Source organism: Phascolarctos cinereus, unplaced genomic scaffold (assembly GCF_003287225.1).
Source record: "Phascolarctos cinereus isolate Bilbo 61053 unplaced genomic scaffold, phaCin_HiC Scaffold_8;HRSCAF=390, whole genome shotgun sequence".
In the NCBI taxonomy this organism is placed as follows: domain Eukaryota; kingdom Metazoa; phylum Chordata; class Mammalia; order Diprotodontia; family Phascolarctidae; genus Phascolarctos; species Phascolarctos cinereus.
In genome coordinates, this window is record NW_027556291.1 from 61,535,977 (window position 1) to 61,551,914 (window position 15,938).

Consider the following 15,938-nt stretch of genomic DNA (forward strand, 5'->3'; position numbering starts at 1 on the left):
ACTATTCTTTCTTCCTCATTTTTCATATCCAATCAAGTTGCCAAGTTTAATGGCCTTTTTTCATTTCTCCTCCTCCTTGACCACCCCCTCTGCAGAATTTAAAACTCTCTCCTCTCTCGGTTTTCATGATTCAGCTCTCTCTTCACTCACCTCTCTGGCTGCTCATTCTCAGTCTTATTTGGTGGTTTGTCATTTCTCTCTGCTTCTTCATCCTGGGCTGTCTACCAAGGCCCTGGGCCTGGGCCTGATCTCCTTTCCAACTACACTATTTCACTTAATATTACCAGCTTCCATGGTTTCAATTATGCTATTTATATAGATGACTCCTAGATCTATCTATCTAGCCCAGTATCTCTCCTGAGCTATGGTCTTGTATCAAATGCCCTTTGCATATCTTGAACTGAATATCCCATATAAAAGCACCTCAAATTCAACCTATTCAAAATGAGTTCATTATCCTTTCTCCCATACCCTCCCTTTTAAAGTGTATGCTTCCCAATCACCTAGGCACCTCGGGGTCATCCTTGACTCCTTGTTCTCACCTACCCCACATCTCTAACCTAGTCATTTCTACCTTAGCAAATTTTCCACCTATGTCCCCTTTCTTTCTACCACCCTAACTTAGGTCCTCATTACTCTGAACTATGGTGATAGCCTTCTAACTGATCTCCCTACCTGAGTCTCTCCTCACTCCAATCCATCCTCCAATTGGTTGCCAAGGTGATATTCTAACACACAAGTCTGACCATTCATCCTCCCCTCTTGGAGTCAGAAGACCTGAGGCCATGCTCAGTGGACCCCAGTGGCTGCCTATATTGCTTCCAGTATCATGGCTCCTCATATTACCTCCAGGATCAAATTGAAACGCTTCTATTTGACCTTGAAAGCTCTCCATAACTTGGCCTCTTCCTACCTCTCCCACCTTCTTATATTCTCCTTCCCTCTACTCCTCCTCCCAGTTGCTAGTGCCTTCACCTGACATTAACTCCCATCCATTTTATGTGCCGCCTCCCGCTACCAAATGTGAGCTCCTTATAGGCAGACCTTTATTCTCAGTGCCTGGTATACTGTAAGCATTTAATAAATGCTTTTTGACCCACTGATTATCATGTCCCATCAGTTAGTTTCTCTCTCTGCAATAACTCTCTTGGCTGCCCTTCCTCTCTATTCCTTCCACCACCTCCTGGATGGGCTCTTATCACCATCATCTTCAACAGTCTCCCAAATGGTCTTCCCATCTTCATTCTCCTCCCTAGTCATCTCTGATACTTCCCATTTCTTTTTCTTATGTATAGATCAGAAATGTTCAATGCTTCCCTAATGCTGATACTCCCTAGCCAATCTCCATCTGGTCTTACCCCCCTTTCCTAGCTAGCCACCTCACACTTATTAACCTCCATGTGTGTTACGCTCCAACTAAACCATGTCAATTCTATGTCTTTGTTCCCCTTGATCTCTATTTCAGGAATGCTCTGAAATCTACCGGCTGAAATCCTTTAAGGTCCATCTCAAAAACCAACTGTTCCACTGAATTAAAAAAGAAAAAAGATAGCTGTGTGACCCTGGGCAAATCACTTAACCACAATTGCCTCACCAAAAAGCAAAAAACAAAAACAAAAGAAAACCCAATCCCAAGAGACTGTTAATGTTTTTTTTTAATTGACTTGTACTGAATAAAGATCTCTATTGATAGTCTTGTAAATCCTATGCCCCAGAAGATTTAAATAGTCTTACTCCAATTCAATAGAGGAAAAATAGAGGCCCAGAAATGAGAACTTTACATGTGGGGCCTTTTAAATCATCAGTGGTAGAATCAGGATTAAGATACACTTTCTCTGATACCCAGCCCAATCAATGCTCTACTTATAAGGAGGAGAAAGTCTTTGACCAATAAGGGAAAACCATTAAACAACAAAATCTTCACACTTTATAGAATAATTATGAAGAGAACAATAATATCTAATGTTACTAGACACAGGTTCCAAAAAACAGCAAGTATTACTATAAATAATCACAGACTAAGCTTTGCACTGAATCAAACTACAGATGGCTCCTGTGGAGCCATGCACAAGTTCAGAGATGGAGAGAGAACAAACCTTTTTTTGGGGGGGGATGCCTTCTTGTCATCCAAACAGATACAAACCCTATTATATTCCAGTAATTCAAAGGAATGACCATCACACTTACAATCCTTCACATAGGTCTGAGACTGGGACTTCTAAAACCAATGCCCTCTGTACAAGGCCTTGGGTTTGAATCTACCAGGCTTTGCCACTAGCTAAGTGTCTGACCTTCGGCAAATCACTTTCATTTCATACTCCTGAGCCTCAGTTATTTCCTCTGCAAAATCAGGGAGAAAGGGGTGGTAGACAAGATGACTGTTAAGGTCCCTTCCAGCTTTAGAGATGATGTAGTACTAGGCTGCTACTAATGCGAGCTATGGTTAATATTCACTGGCTTTAATCTGAATCCTCATTTAGTGGGAATAAGATTGTATGTGTTGTCTGCCCTAGGAGAGAAAAGCAGTTGAGAAAATAAAATTATATGTGATACAAATTGTAACTGAGGTAACCATATTTATTTTTGCAGGCTGAAGACTTTCACACTTCAATTCCCTTGGCAAGGACTTGAATTATAAACACCTCTAAACAGATCTTCTAAAACATTATATAAATGCAAGTTATTATCAGAGAGGTATAAAAGGCACATAAGAAAGAACCCAGAACTTGGAGGCAGGAGGCTCAGGGCTCTGAGGCTAGTCATGAGCTGTGTGCCTTCTTCAAACCTCAGTTTTCTCAGCTGCAAAATGGGGAGAATTTGCACTACCTACCACACAAGGTTGTTGGGGAAAGAAGTGCTCTGTGAATTTTTATCATTACATAGAAAGATACCGTCACGTGAAACAATTTTATTATCTGCCTTACTGGAATAATTTTGTAGTCTAAAATTAAGAAGACTTCAAATCACACATTTCTTGGAGTAGTAGATGAGGATTTTAATTTTCTTAGATTTACCATATGAAAAAAACTAATATTGCAAGAGATATGGATAAAGGTGAAGTTGGAGTCATAAGTGATAGTTCATCCATCCAAGAAACATATATGCAAATATATTCCACTATAGGCAGAGCAGATTTAGTCCTATTTTAGTTTTAGAAAAGTCAAATTGGCAAAAATCTTATTAGCTAGTGGTTTCAGCTATGTTCAAAATTGTTTCCAAACTCTCATCTCAGAAAGGCTATAAAAGTCAACATCCCCCTTGTGAAGAACAGCAGCATGTAAAAGAATAATTCTGAACACCTAGGCTGCTCAAACTAGATTCCCTCTGGTTGGGAATCATTTATGCTGATAAGGTCTTGCCAAGCCAGTGTCAGGAGACCTGGGCTCTAATTCCAGCTGTGTGACCCTGAGAAAATCATTTCACTTATCTGGGCCTCAGTTTCCTCATTTGTAAAAATGCAAGGCTGGTCTAGATGAGCACACTGTGGGTTGTAACCACATATGGTGTCACAAAAAATCTGGCAACAGTAAAAGTTTTCTGAACATGCAATGACCAAAAATTAATTAAAAATCAAATGTGTAAGGAATTAGAGGTGCTTCTGGCAGCGTTACTTCACTGCCGCCTTGGTTCTGAACACAAAGCATGTGTGCTTTGCACTTCACAGGCCCTCAGGCCACACAATGCCAACTAATGTTGCCAAAAAGGGGTCATGAGAGGAAAAAGTTGAAGAAGACCTGGCTAGGGGCAGCTAGGTGGTGCAGTCCTCTTGAAGTCAGAAGGACCTGAGTTCAAATCCAGCCTCAGACCAAACTCTTGACACTTACTAGCTGTGTGACCCTGGGCAAGTCACTTAACCTCAACTGCCTAAAAATAAAAATTAAAAAAAAAAGAAGCCCTGGCTAGATGATCCCTTTCCAGCTGGAGGATCACAGAATGCTTAAGCTGGGAGGGGCTTCTGCGGTCCAATGCCTGCCCCAAGCAGCTGATGCTTTCTGTCCCGTCCCCAAGATAAGGCTATCCAGCCTGTCTGAATATTGGCTATTACTATGGCAAAGTCTTCTCACTGGGTTATTTGAAAACAGTATTACCTTTTTTAAATCTTGTTTTCAGGTACATATTTAGGAAGCTTTCATTTCTTTTTCTCAAATGTTTGAATGACTTTAAACCACCCAACTGAAACCTACTTTTCTTAGGCACTGAATAAAAAGCCAAGCTATGGAAATGAGCATCTATGAGTGCTATTAAAAAAAAAAAGGCATGTGGCACTTACACATTCACAAACAAATTCATGATCAAAACTGTTATGTATTGGAAATTTGCTTTGGAGTCAGAAGGCCTGGGTTTAAGCCCAGCTTCTGACCCCTAGACTAGCTGGATGGTCTTGGGAAGTCAAATACCCCTTTGGAATTCAAGTTTTCTGTCTGCTGCATAGGACCCTCGTGAGGAAAGTGCTCTATAAACCTTAAGTGCTACAGAAATGTGAACCATTATTATTCACTGCTGATGTCAGCCTCCACTTACCGGTACAGCCGCCATAAGTGTAGGCTTCAGAACACTACAGTCACCTTTGCTTCCTTTTTTAATTTTGCTGGACTATAACAAAGAAAAAGTTCAACATGTTATGTAAACAAAGCACAAAAAACGTTCAAAATAACTCAGACGCTTTCTTAGTGAAAAAGTGTTTAAGTGTCATTCGAGCATTACAAGAGCTACAGGTACAAAACTGTTACCATATTAGTTTTATGTTGATGGATCTGGGATTTCCCAATCCCAACGTGCCTTCTGGTTCTGGTGGACTTTTATCTGTATCTTTCCATAATTTCTCAGCTTTAACCATTGACTGAATGCTCCCCAAAGTTTTCTCCCAGGCCCTCTTTTTTCTCTCTATGGTGGAATCACCTCCCATGAACTCAAGTCTCCTCCTCGTTATACAGAGGACTCCCACTTCTCTACTCCCCTGCTCTCCTAAGCATCAGTCCCACATCACCAACTACCTAGGAGACATTCCAAACTGGATTTCTGGTAGGCATCTCAAACACCACATGCTCCAAATGATCTCCTCCTCGAAACCTACAACTAATTCCTAAATTCATCCTTTTGGTTGACAGCACCACCATACATACTCCCAGTAACACAGGCTTATAACCTTAGAGTCACCCTCAATTCTTCCTTCTCACTCACATCCAACCAGTTTCTAAGACCTGTTGATTGTCCCTCCACATCACGTCTTGGATCTGGCTCTTTTGCTTCATTCACATGGCCACCACTCTAGTTCTGGCCTGCCTTAAGTCTCTCCTCTTTCCATGAAGCTGCCAAAGCACAGGTGTGACCATGTGACTCTCCTATTCAATAAACTTCAGTGGCTCCCTTTTACCTCCAAGGATCAAACGCAAACTCTTCTATTTGGCATTTAAAGCTCCTTTTGAACATAGTTCCAATCTATCTTTTAAAAATTTTTTAGAGGGCAGCCAGGTGGCACAGTGGATAGAGCACTGGCCCTGGAGTCAGGAGGACCTGAGTTCAAATATGACCTCAGACACACAATACTTACTAGCTGTGTGACCCTGGGCAAGTCACTTAACTCCAATTGCCTAACCCACCCCTCCCAAATTTTTTATTTTGTGTTTTTTTCCCCCAGGTACATGTAAAAACAATTTTTAACCTTTATTTTTATTTTTTTTTTTTAGTGAGGCAATTGAGGTTAAGTGACTTGCCTAGAGTCACACAGCTGGAAGTATTATGTGTCTGAGGCCACATTTGAACTCAAGTCCTCCTGAATCCAGGGCCAGTGCTCTATCCAATTTGCCACCTAGCTGCCCCTTAACCTTTGTTTTTAAAACTCTGAATTCCAAATTCTCTCCCTTCCTCCCTACCCACTCCTCCTCATTGAGAAGGCAAGTAATACTATATAGATTATAAATGTGCAGTCATGCAAAACATTTCCATAACAGTCATGTTGTGAAAGAAAACAAAGGGAAAAAAACTTCAAGAAAAATAAAGTAAAAACAGTAAGCTTCAATCTGTATTCAGACACCAACAGTTCTTTCTCTGGGGATGGACAGTCCTTCAGAACTGTCTTGGATCCCAATCTATCTAAGTTTATACATTACTCCCCCTCAACCCCAACCCAACACACAGACACAGACACAGACCACAGACACACACACACACACACACACACACACACACACACACACTCGATGGTCCAGCCAATCTGGCCTTCTTGCTCTTCCTCACATACAACATTCCATCCCCTCTCTCTGTGTCTTTGCACTGGCTTGAGGAATTCCCTTCTGTCTTCCTTTCAAAAGCAGCTCATATGGCACCTCCATCCTCAACCTCCCAACAGCTCTTGGTCCAGTAGAACATAAGGGAGTGTTTTATTGTTGGTTTTATATCCCTGGGGTGCAAAACATATAAGTGCTGATGTATTCTCTGAACATCTCACAAATGCTCAGGCAACACAGGCTATCCATTGGTCCTTATATTATTGGCTCACCTCTGATTCTAGTTAGCCAAATGCCTGATAATGATGATGTCTTTTACAGTCTTCTCAGGCACAAGTCATTACTGCTAACATATCTACCCACCATGCATCTTATCATTGCCCTTTGCATTATCTGTACTTTATACTTTTCTGAGATCATGGCACTCCCTGATTTAAGGCCATGTAGTCCACTGGTTTTAAAGTGTACCTGATTGTAAAAAATCATATACAAAAACACATCTATCCCTTCTAATGTTTTCATGAAGAATGCCCTCTCAACACATATATAGATTATCCCATCAGAGTGCTGAGCACATTTTATTAGGGCGAAAATCCTGGGAATTTTTTAAAAGGCAAATATTTAAACCAGAGATGTTTGTTTTTGTTTTTTGCTTTTTGGTGAGGCAATCGGGATTAGTGACTTGCCCGTGGTCACACAGCTAGTGTCAAGTATCTGAGGCCAGATTTGAACTCAGGTCTTCCTGACTCCAAGGCGGGAGTTCTAATCACTGTGCCATCTAGCTGCCCCTAAGGCAAATATTTAAAACTCAATCATAACTATTTTTTTATTCATCAAGCCTAAAAATTAATTTTAAATTAATTAATTTTAAATGAACAATTAAACTTTAGAAATATGAACATGAGGTGCAAAACATCCATTTTTTTGAAATGTTACATGTATAATAATTTTGTATAGTTTAGGGAAAAAAGGCACACGGACTGGTAGTTGGGAACCTCTTCTCGGTTGTCTTTTTGGGTGGATGGCTCATCTGTGATTTTTCTCTTCTTCTGAGATCTCCCCTCTTCGAAATAGCCTAAAAACCTATGCAAGTCCATCCTGCAGAAAATCTGTCTATTACTCTTTCCTGATTCCACCTTGAGTGCCATTACTATTACTTCATCACATGGTGTACCAACTATTGTGTGGTGCGAGCCAAGTCTGAATTTGATCCTTCCACGACTGTTGCTAATAGAAACATGAGTAGATATGTTTGTAACAAACATCTACAAATAATCTCAGGCAGATCTGGCTTAGCCGGCTTTCAAGTCTGCCTGTCATAAAGAAGCTTGCTATTCTGTACATTTGGCCATTTCCCAGCTTGAACCATATCTAATAAGGGAAACAGGAAATCCAGGCAGGCTCCTTTCAATGCCTGATGTTTCTACAAGTTTTACTCATGAAAGATGTTGCAGCTGTTGGGCTACTGGGATTCTTTTTTTTAATTTTTAGGCAATTGGAGTTAAGTGACTTGCCCAGGGTCACACAGCTAGTAAGTGTCAAGTGTTTTGATTCGAAGCCAGATTTGAACTCAGGTCCTCCTGACTTCAAGGCCAGTGCTCTATCCACTGTGCAACCTAGCTGCCTCCAGGCTACTGTGATTCTGTCTAGCTTCAGAAGGATGATGAGATAAGGGGGGAAAAGGTCCCCTGGAGGGAGAAAAAGAGGAACAGGAAAATGTGAAGACTTGGGTTATGGGAAATCTGCACTGGAGAGAAAATGGCTTCTTGTGTGCGTCCTCCAGAGCTTGGGGACTGCTGTGGATCAGCAGCTGCTGTAGACAGTGACCAGGGAGGCTCCAGCTTCTGTTGAGCACCCCCCCCCCCGTTGTTATTCCAAGTACTATCACTAGTTTTTCATCTTATTTACTCTTGCAGTTGTTAAAGTACTATTCAGTCTGCCAGCAGAGCAGCGCATACCGACCAAGAAAAAGGAAGGTCAGCTCTAGTAACTTCTTAAGGGATGTGGGAATGGGAGGGAGATCTGCTTCCATGGTTTTGTTTCCTGGGGAGTTTTAGAACTTGAGGTTTCTAGAATTATTAGGAATTCATTATAATACAGTTAACCAATAAGACAGGTATACATCCCTTAAAGCCTTCTTTATAAAAAACTTCTACTGTCATACTTAAATTACTGAATGGAAAAAGCCAGGCCATCAACAATCTCAAATTTCTTTGCATTCCCCAGACTGGAGCTATTGTTTCCAGGAAGGAACAGAAGAAATTGGCTGCTGTCCAAACTCTCTATGAGGGAAAACCCTACAACACTCTTAGCCTACTGCAAAATCTTTTCCCCTTTCAATAACTGTATAACATTATAGGTATTTCTCCTTCATATGCAGTTATAATTTAAGATTAAAACTGGGAAGAATTTTAATAACAAAACCCCCAAGGAAAATATCTACTCATCAACAACTTGGCTGCCAGACTAATCCACCTCTACTTTAGTTTCACCAGATGAAGTTAAGTTTTGTTTGATAATTTACATAATGAAACTAAATCTGTCTTGCTCTCCATTAATATTGGAATAGGTTTTTAATTTGATCTTTTAACTTAATAATGCATCTAACTATAACAATGTGCCCACATGGGTAGTCCCTAACTTATACACAAGTTGTATTCCAAAAAGTCACTTGTAAGTATGTTAATTCAAAGTCAGAACACATTTCCACATAGAAGCGCCATTAGAAAGGCAGGTTAGATACCTTGGCTAGCCCACAGAAGTCTATAGAACCCATAAAGTAACCTGCACTCCAATTCTTCAAGGGCCTATATTTTTGTCAGTATGGGTACCTTCTTCTATACAACCACAGACTTTAACCCTTCCATGGCCATTCTATAGGGGATGGCCATCAAGAGTTGTTGGTCCAAAAATTTGTTATCCTATGGCCAAACTGGTGATGACAGCAGTTCATCTGAATTAGCTCACCATGAGTCAACAGCATGAAACGGCAACCCTCAAAGCCAACAGAATCTTAGGCTTCATTATGCCATTAGACATAATGTCTAAGGTGATGGAGCTGATAGCTTCACCACACACTGTCTGGGTCAGACAAAACCTAGGGCACTGTGTCCAGTTTGGGATGCCATATTGTAGAAAGGTTGTTGATCAGCTGGAGAGAGTCCAGAGGAAGGCAATCAGTATGGTGATGGGGCTGGAGATGTTTAGCATGGAGGAGAGAAGATAATGTGACAGCTGTCTTCAAGTATCTGAAGGACAGTCACATGGAAGAAGCATGTACCTTGTTTGGTATGACCCTAGAGGGAAGAACTAAGGGATAACAGGTAGAAGTTGCAAAGTGACAGACTTTGGCTCTAAGAAGGAAAAATGTCCTAATGAGCAAAGCTCTCCAAAAGTGGGAAAGACTTTCTCAAGAGGTAGTGGGTTTCCCCTGACTGGAAGTCTTCCAGCAATAGCTGGCTACCCACGTCAGGTGATGCTGGCGAGTGGGGGATCTGTGTTTGAGGATGGCTCTGGAATGGCTGGCCTCTGGGGCTCTATTTTAACTCTAAAGTTCTATGATTAGCCTTTTTGAAACTACCTAGGCTGGGCCTTTAAACAACAGACTGTTCATCACCAGCCTCACACTCTAGGCCTTTATTATTTGGTAGAACTGGGCAGAGACAGTATGTAAGGACTAGAACAGAACCATAGAAATAACAGTGATGTCTAAAGGCCTCATCCATATGTTCAGTGGATCTTCTAGGGATCCACACATGGAGGAGAGTTATGGAAGATGAAATGGCATGAATGGGTTGTGATTAGCACCAGCAGAAAGAATAACCATATTGATGAGATCATGGATTCATCAAAATACTGAAGTATAAAAATGCTATAGAAGGCAGATAGATTCGATGGCACAATGGTTTCTGAGTTCCAACTCATGATGATAGGAATTATCTTGTATCTATCCCACTGAGGTCCCATCCTGCCCCCTGGCTTGGTTCAAAATGGATGAGGGGAGGAAGGAGAGAAGTTCTGGCAGCTAGAGAAAGGAGTGGGGTCATTCCCCTTGGGCAATAGTACCACTTTTGGACCTAGAAGGCTGAAGATGTAGTGGAAAATGATTGGGAGGAGCAGCCAGAACTGTCTGTGATGAGTTTTCTAGTTGCGAGTTAAAAATTCCCTGCCCCTTCAGCTCTTTCTGGATTTCTGATTAATGCTTTTCTATTGTAATGTTTACTCTAGTGGGAAAAAAAGAGATAAAAAAAAAGATTATAAGTACAAGCAGCCACCAGAGTGGCTATGTGGTATGACGGAGAGAGTGGTAGGTCTGGAGTCAGGAAGACTCATCATCTTCCCGAGTTGAAATCCAGCTTTAGACACTTGGTAGCTGTGTGACCCTGGGCAAGCCATTTAAACCCTGTTTGCCTCAGTTTCCTCATCTGTCAAATGAGCTGGAGAAGGAAATGGCAAAACCACACCAGTATCTTTGCCAAGAAAGCCCCAAATGGTATCATGGAGAGTCAGACATGACTGAAAAAAAAAACAAGCCACCAAAAGTAGTTTGAGATGTGCTTGAAACTGATAACCAACTCCCTCAGGTAGTTGGGGTCAACTATTAGTTTGGGAACATTGCAAGTTCCTAATTGCAATTGCAAGTTAGGAGCTGCCCATGTGGGCAGATGTTTTAAGCCTGGTGTTACCAGTAGCTTATGGGGGCAGGGATAGATAGGAATGAGTTGCTCCATCTCTATGCCATAAGTGAAAGTATCTTCTGAGGTCCTTCAGGTATCTTGAATTGATACAAAGATGTGTCCCCCCCCCAAAATGTATCCATGGGAGAAATACCTGAAAAAATCCAACTGCTCTTGTTTCTACAGTCTTGGTTGAGAAAGAAAATGAAATTATTAGTTTTGAAATAATTTAAACATTCATAGGCAAAATCATTCTTCCCAAAGTCATTTGTCCATCACACCACAGACCACACACGTCATGAGAACTAGTCAAGTCACAGAGAAGGTCGTTGTTGAACTAAAGTATCTATTGCTTTCCAATAATGTGTTCTTAGTAAAGCAAACCAGCTAAAGATAATTAAGTCAATGAACTGAAAGGTTTGTCACCTGATCTGACAGTGTAAGAGGAGAAGAATATCCGATTCTGCAGCCATAGGTAAAGCACGATATTTCTGCTGTCAGTTCTAACACATGAGCCAAAGGCAAGTAGCCAATGTAGGTGTCCTTTGGTCTGAAAGGGAAAGACTTGTATTAAAACACTTTCAAGGCACTTCAAATTAGGAAAAAATGGAAAATAAATATTATAATATTGTAATAATATTATATTAATTGTTGATAGACAACTTATATTTTTGTGATACTTTTTATTTTAAATAATGAAATTCTTTTGAAACTACAAAGTACAGGGTGTGGTAAATGATGAACATAAGCGCTAATTGCAGGGCTCTTGGTCACACATAGAAGAGGGCTGAAGAGTCCTTACCCAAGCCCAGGAATTCTCTCACACTGGCCTGTCATTCCAGCTATCAAGTTACTGTGATGCATCATCACTCCTTTAGGTTTCCCCGTGGAGCCACTGGTATACATGACGATAGCCAGGTCAGAGGGAGACGGTCTATTGGGAAGAATGTTTGCTGGAAGAGAGAAAGAGTCACACTTTCTTCAGTTGAAACAGATTATTATGCTAATGGCAACAGGAGGAACGAGTTCTAAATGGCAACCTGCAGATGAGGCTCCAATCCAATCGGCCCAGCCCAGTCCCAACACTACCACAAGATGCCCATTGTAAGGTACTCAAAGGTCAGAGCCTCCTTTTAGAGAAAACTGAGAAAGACTGGATGTGTGAACCTTTGTTCTGGCTGGGCTTATAATCTGGGACAACTGGCTTCTTTCTTCTGTTCTCCACTCCCCTCTTCCCCCAACAATCATTTTCACCATCTATTTTTGGATACTGCAAACAACAATAACAACAACAATTACAGAACCAGACCCCACAACTAACCGATGGCTCATGGGAAAAGACAGGCCATTGGGGCCCATTCTCAGGGGTGTGTGGGTCAAAAAGTGTTACTAGGCAGGCTCCTGTGACTGCTCACTGAAATACCTGAGGCCTTCCTCCTCAAGTGAGCCCAGCTGCCTATCTAGACCTAACAATGAGCTCCAGGCACCAATTTCATTTATGTTGTGACCCAAAACAAAGAGATCCCAAAGCATGCAAAACAAAGCACTTCCTGAGGCGTCAGCAAAATCAAATAAGTACATCTACTCAGTTTCTTCCTCAAGAGGCGACCCTTCAAGCAGTGGTTCACCATATTTATGTATTATCCTGTGGAAAGAACTTACACACTTACACACACACACACACACACACACACACACACACACACACACACACACACACACACCCCTTCTCAATGGTAAGGTGGAAGGCGGGGGAACGTTTATGGGATTTTTTTGGTTTTACCCCCAAGTACTCTGTGGAGCCAAACAAGTCTTCCCCTATAAGTTATATAGTGTGTATATACACATATACACTATATAATAGTATAAAATAATATACTAAATAAAAAAATAGTATAAAAAAATAAAAGTTATATAATACTTTATATATTATCTATTAGTTATATAATATTTTATATATTATAAAACTTACATATTAGTTTATATTAGGCCTTATTAGTTTGGTAGCACAAATTGCAGAGGAGAGGGCATGGCACATAGTAGGCTCTTAAATGCTTGTTGGACTTAATGAATTGCAGCCAGGGAAGGCAAGTAAATGAAGTCTCTGGGAATAGAGAGGAGAGAGGTGCATTCCACCAGCTAATTAGGGGAAGCCTTGCTGCTAGCTCTTTTCTGTTTGCTTGAGACCTTCCCAAGGAAGACAGCTGAGCACAGCTGCTCTTTTCCATAGCAGGAACCTGATAATTGCCTATTCAAGTCAGCTGAGCAAGCTGCTGCAGGCAAACCCCAATAAATGAGGCCTTGCTCAGGGAGGAGCTGCTTGCCTGAGAGCCGGCCAGCAATGACTGCTGCTCACCAAGAAGGTCAGCCCCAAGAGCCAGCAGCAAAGACAGAGGTCCTTGTTTCCAGCACGTCTGGAAGGCAAGGGGAATCTGGCAGTCATCCTCATCAGAGAATGAGAAGAGGCAATGCTAAATGAATGGAGAGCTGGCCTGGCAGCCAACAGGACCTGAGTTCAAGTCTCACCTCTGATCCAGCCTGGCTATGAAACCCTAGGCCAGTCACGTCCTTTCTAGGTGCTCTGCATGGCTCCCTGAGGCCGCAGATGCCAGAGAAAGTGCTGACCTGCACTGGGAGAAGGAGCTTCTTCTCCAGGAGTTCCCCATATCAGTGAAATCACAGATCCAGGTCCTCTCCCCAGCAGAGAATGCCCTGGGTTTGTGTCTCTGCCAGGACTAAGTCATGGCTAGATAGGTACCAAGTGCAGGATGGTTTCCCTTCTAGAGAAGAAGTTACAGGGGCTTGAGAAACCTCCCTATACCCCAGGTGACTAGGGAGAATTAAGAATTCCTCCTCTGTAAATGGAGGATCTGACCTTTGTGGGCTGCCCAAGTAGCTTACAGTGGGTATTCTTGTGGTAGTGTTGGAACTGGTCAGGGCCAATTGAATTGCATCTCATCCGCAAGGTGGGCAGCTAGGTGGTGCTGCAGTGGATAGAGTGCCAGGCCTGCAGTCAGGAAGACTCCTCTTTGTGAGTTCCAATCCGGCCTCAGACACTAGCTATGTGACCCTGGGCAAGTCATTTTACCCTGTTTGCCCCAATTTCCTCATCTGTAAAATGAGTTGGAGAAGACGTCGCAAACCACTCCAGTATCTCTGCCAAGAAAGCCTCTCAAAAGGTCAGACACAACTGAACAAATGCTCTTCCATCCTTTCAAAAGGGAAAGAAAAGGAATCTCAAGCAGCTGGAGAGCCTACTTTTTATCAGGTGGAAGTGATGGAGGGCTTGGGTGCTTGTACTAGGACCCCAATTCCATGACCATGTTTCTCCCTAGTCTCAGAAACATTATCCCTGGCAGTTTTCCCCCAGCCCAAGGACACTGTGCCTAGCAATTACTCATGAGTGGGCCCCAGCAAGACCCTTATCTCTTCTCTCTGGTGCAGTTATAAATAGCACCTGAAGGAATTATTAGTTTGAACTGGCTTTGCACTGGGTCATAAAGATATTCTTACCCACTACTATACTATCTACATTATCTACATTCTGGACTCCTCATTATCTGTATTCTAGACCTGAGACATATGTATACTCCCTACATCTATCTTGTCAAACAAGATGTTGATTGGTGGCAGACTGGACAGCTCTTAGTTACCCTGAACTCTGGCTGACTTAATGATGTAGCAGGCCTAAAACCACACCTCCATGTGGCCCCCCTTGTGGGCTTTTCCTAGTGAACTCTGGGTAAAACACCAGCCCAGTAGGTACAAGAAGTGCATGTTCGTTTAAGAACTGACCACTCCTTAACCACTCCCTGATCCTGCCCTGAATCACCTAGTTAGCATATTTGATACATGTTTTATTATAGTTTATCCTATATAAACTTTAACTGTACCCCTCTAAGGTCACAGGTTCCTTAAGAATCCTTGCCTGCTGAAAAGCGTAACAATAAACTTTTTGCCAACTTGACTTAAAGAATACTTGAGTCTGTGAATTCATTCCAGATAACCCCATCCTGTACTCCAGTCTTTGAGAGGTCTCAACCTCTCAGACTAAAACAGAATTAGAAGGACAATGTGGCCCAGAAGAAAAGGAGGCCCACTGACCACTTGAAGGTAAGAGTGCAGGTTCAAGGCTCTGGCTGTGGAAGGAGGAAAGAAGCAGCTGCATCCCACTGCCCTGGGGCCCTCAGGTCAGAGGCCATTTAGTAAGTCAAACGAAGAAAACCCAAGTAGGGGTAGCTGGGGCCTCCCTGCCCAAGAAGATGGAGAAGGGTCATTGTTGCCTGAGCTGTCTTCCCAGTCTAGATCTGGGGTATGACTGAGAGCTGAGACTCAGCCATTTGAGGACGTTGTCTGCTGGGGAGTATGGGGGATATTTTTATCGCTGACACAAAACTAGAAAGTATTGCCAAGGCACAGCTGGTGGCTTCAGCACTTGCTGTTTGTTATGGCTTCAGAAGGTATAGGTAGGTTTGGGCCTGGGAACAGCTGGCTGAGAACATGGTGGATAAAAGCACTTGGGTGGCTGGAGGGAGTGGGGGAGGAAGGGAGGAAGGTCCTTGAGAGCTAAATGAGCAAGGAAACGGAGCAGATTAGAAATGAAGGTTACAGAAAAATCATGTCTACAAAACACGTTTAAAAGGGCAAGCCCAGAATTAAGATTTTTTTTTTTTTAAAAAAAGGCATGACTAGGGAAAGAAGGGCTTCTCTGCTTTTGTTTTCTTTTAGACTGGAGCTGTGATTTCACTGTATAAGGAGCTCTTGGTAAGGAAATCCCGTCTACCAAGGCAGGCTGGCACATCATCTGCACCTTCTAGGCCTAGGGCTAGGTGGGCAAACAATAAGCCCTTGGGCCACATCCAGCCCAGTGCCTGGTTCTGTACCGCCTTTACACTTTTAAATTCTCACAGGCCATACGAAACCAGGTTTTGGGCTGCGTGTGGCCAGAGAGGCCACAGATTTGCTGAGTCCTTTCCTACAGGGTTACCTACAACCCTAAGAGGTTCTAGGCCAGAGTCAGTACCTGAACCTAACT

At 42.3% G+C, this 15,938-nt stretch overlaps 1 protein-coding gene across 6 annotated transcripts in view; it reads right to left on the bottom strand.

The window, feature by feature from the left end:
• The window catches only part of ACSL4 (acyl-CoA synthetase long chain family member 4), an 81,512-nt gene that overhangs the window by 13,883 nt on the left and 51,691 nt on the right, over window positions 1–15,938 (bottom strand). For all 6 annotated transcript variants that reach the window (XM_020967210.2, XM_020967209.2, XM_020967214.2 and 3 more), the window contains 3 exons: window positions 11,706–11,856; window positions 11,330–11,453; window positions 4,522–4,593 (listed from right to left, as the gene is read on the bottom strand). In XM_020967210.2, coding sequence (XP_020822869.1) covers window positions 4,522–4,593; window positions 11,330–11,453; window positions 11,706–11,856 — 347 coding nt within the window. The remainder of the gene's footprint in view (window positions 1–4,521; window positions 4,594–11,329; window positions 11,454–11,705; window positions 11,857–15,938) is intronic.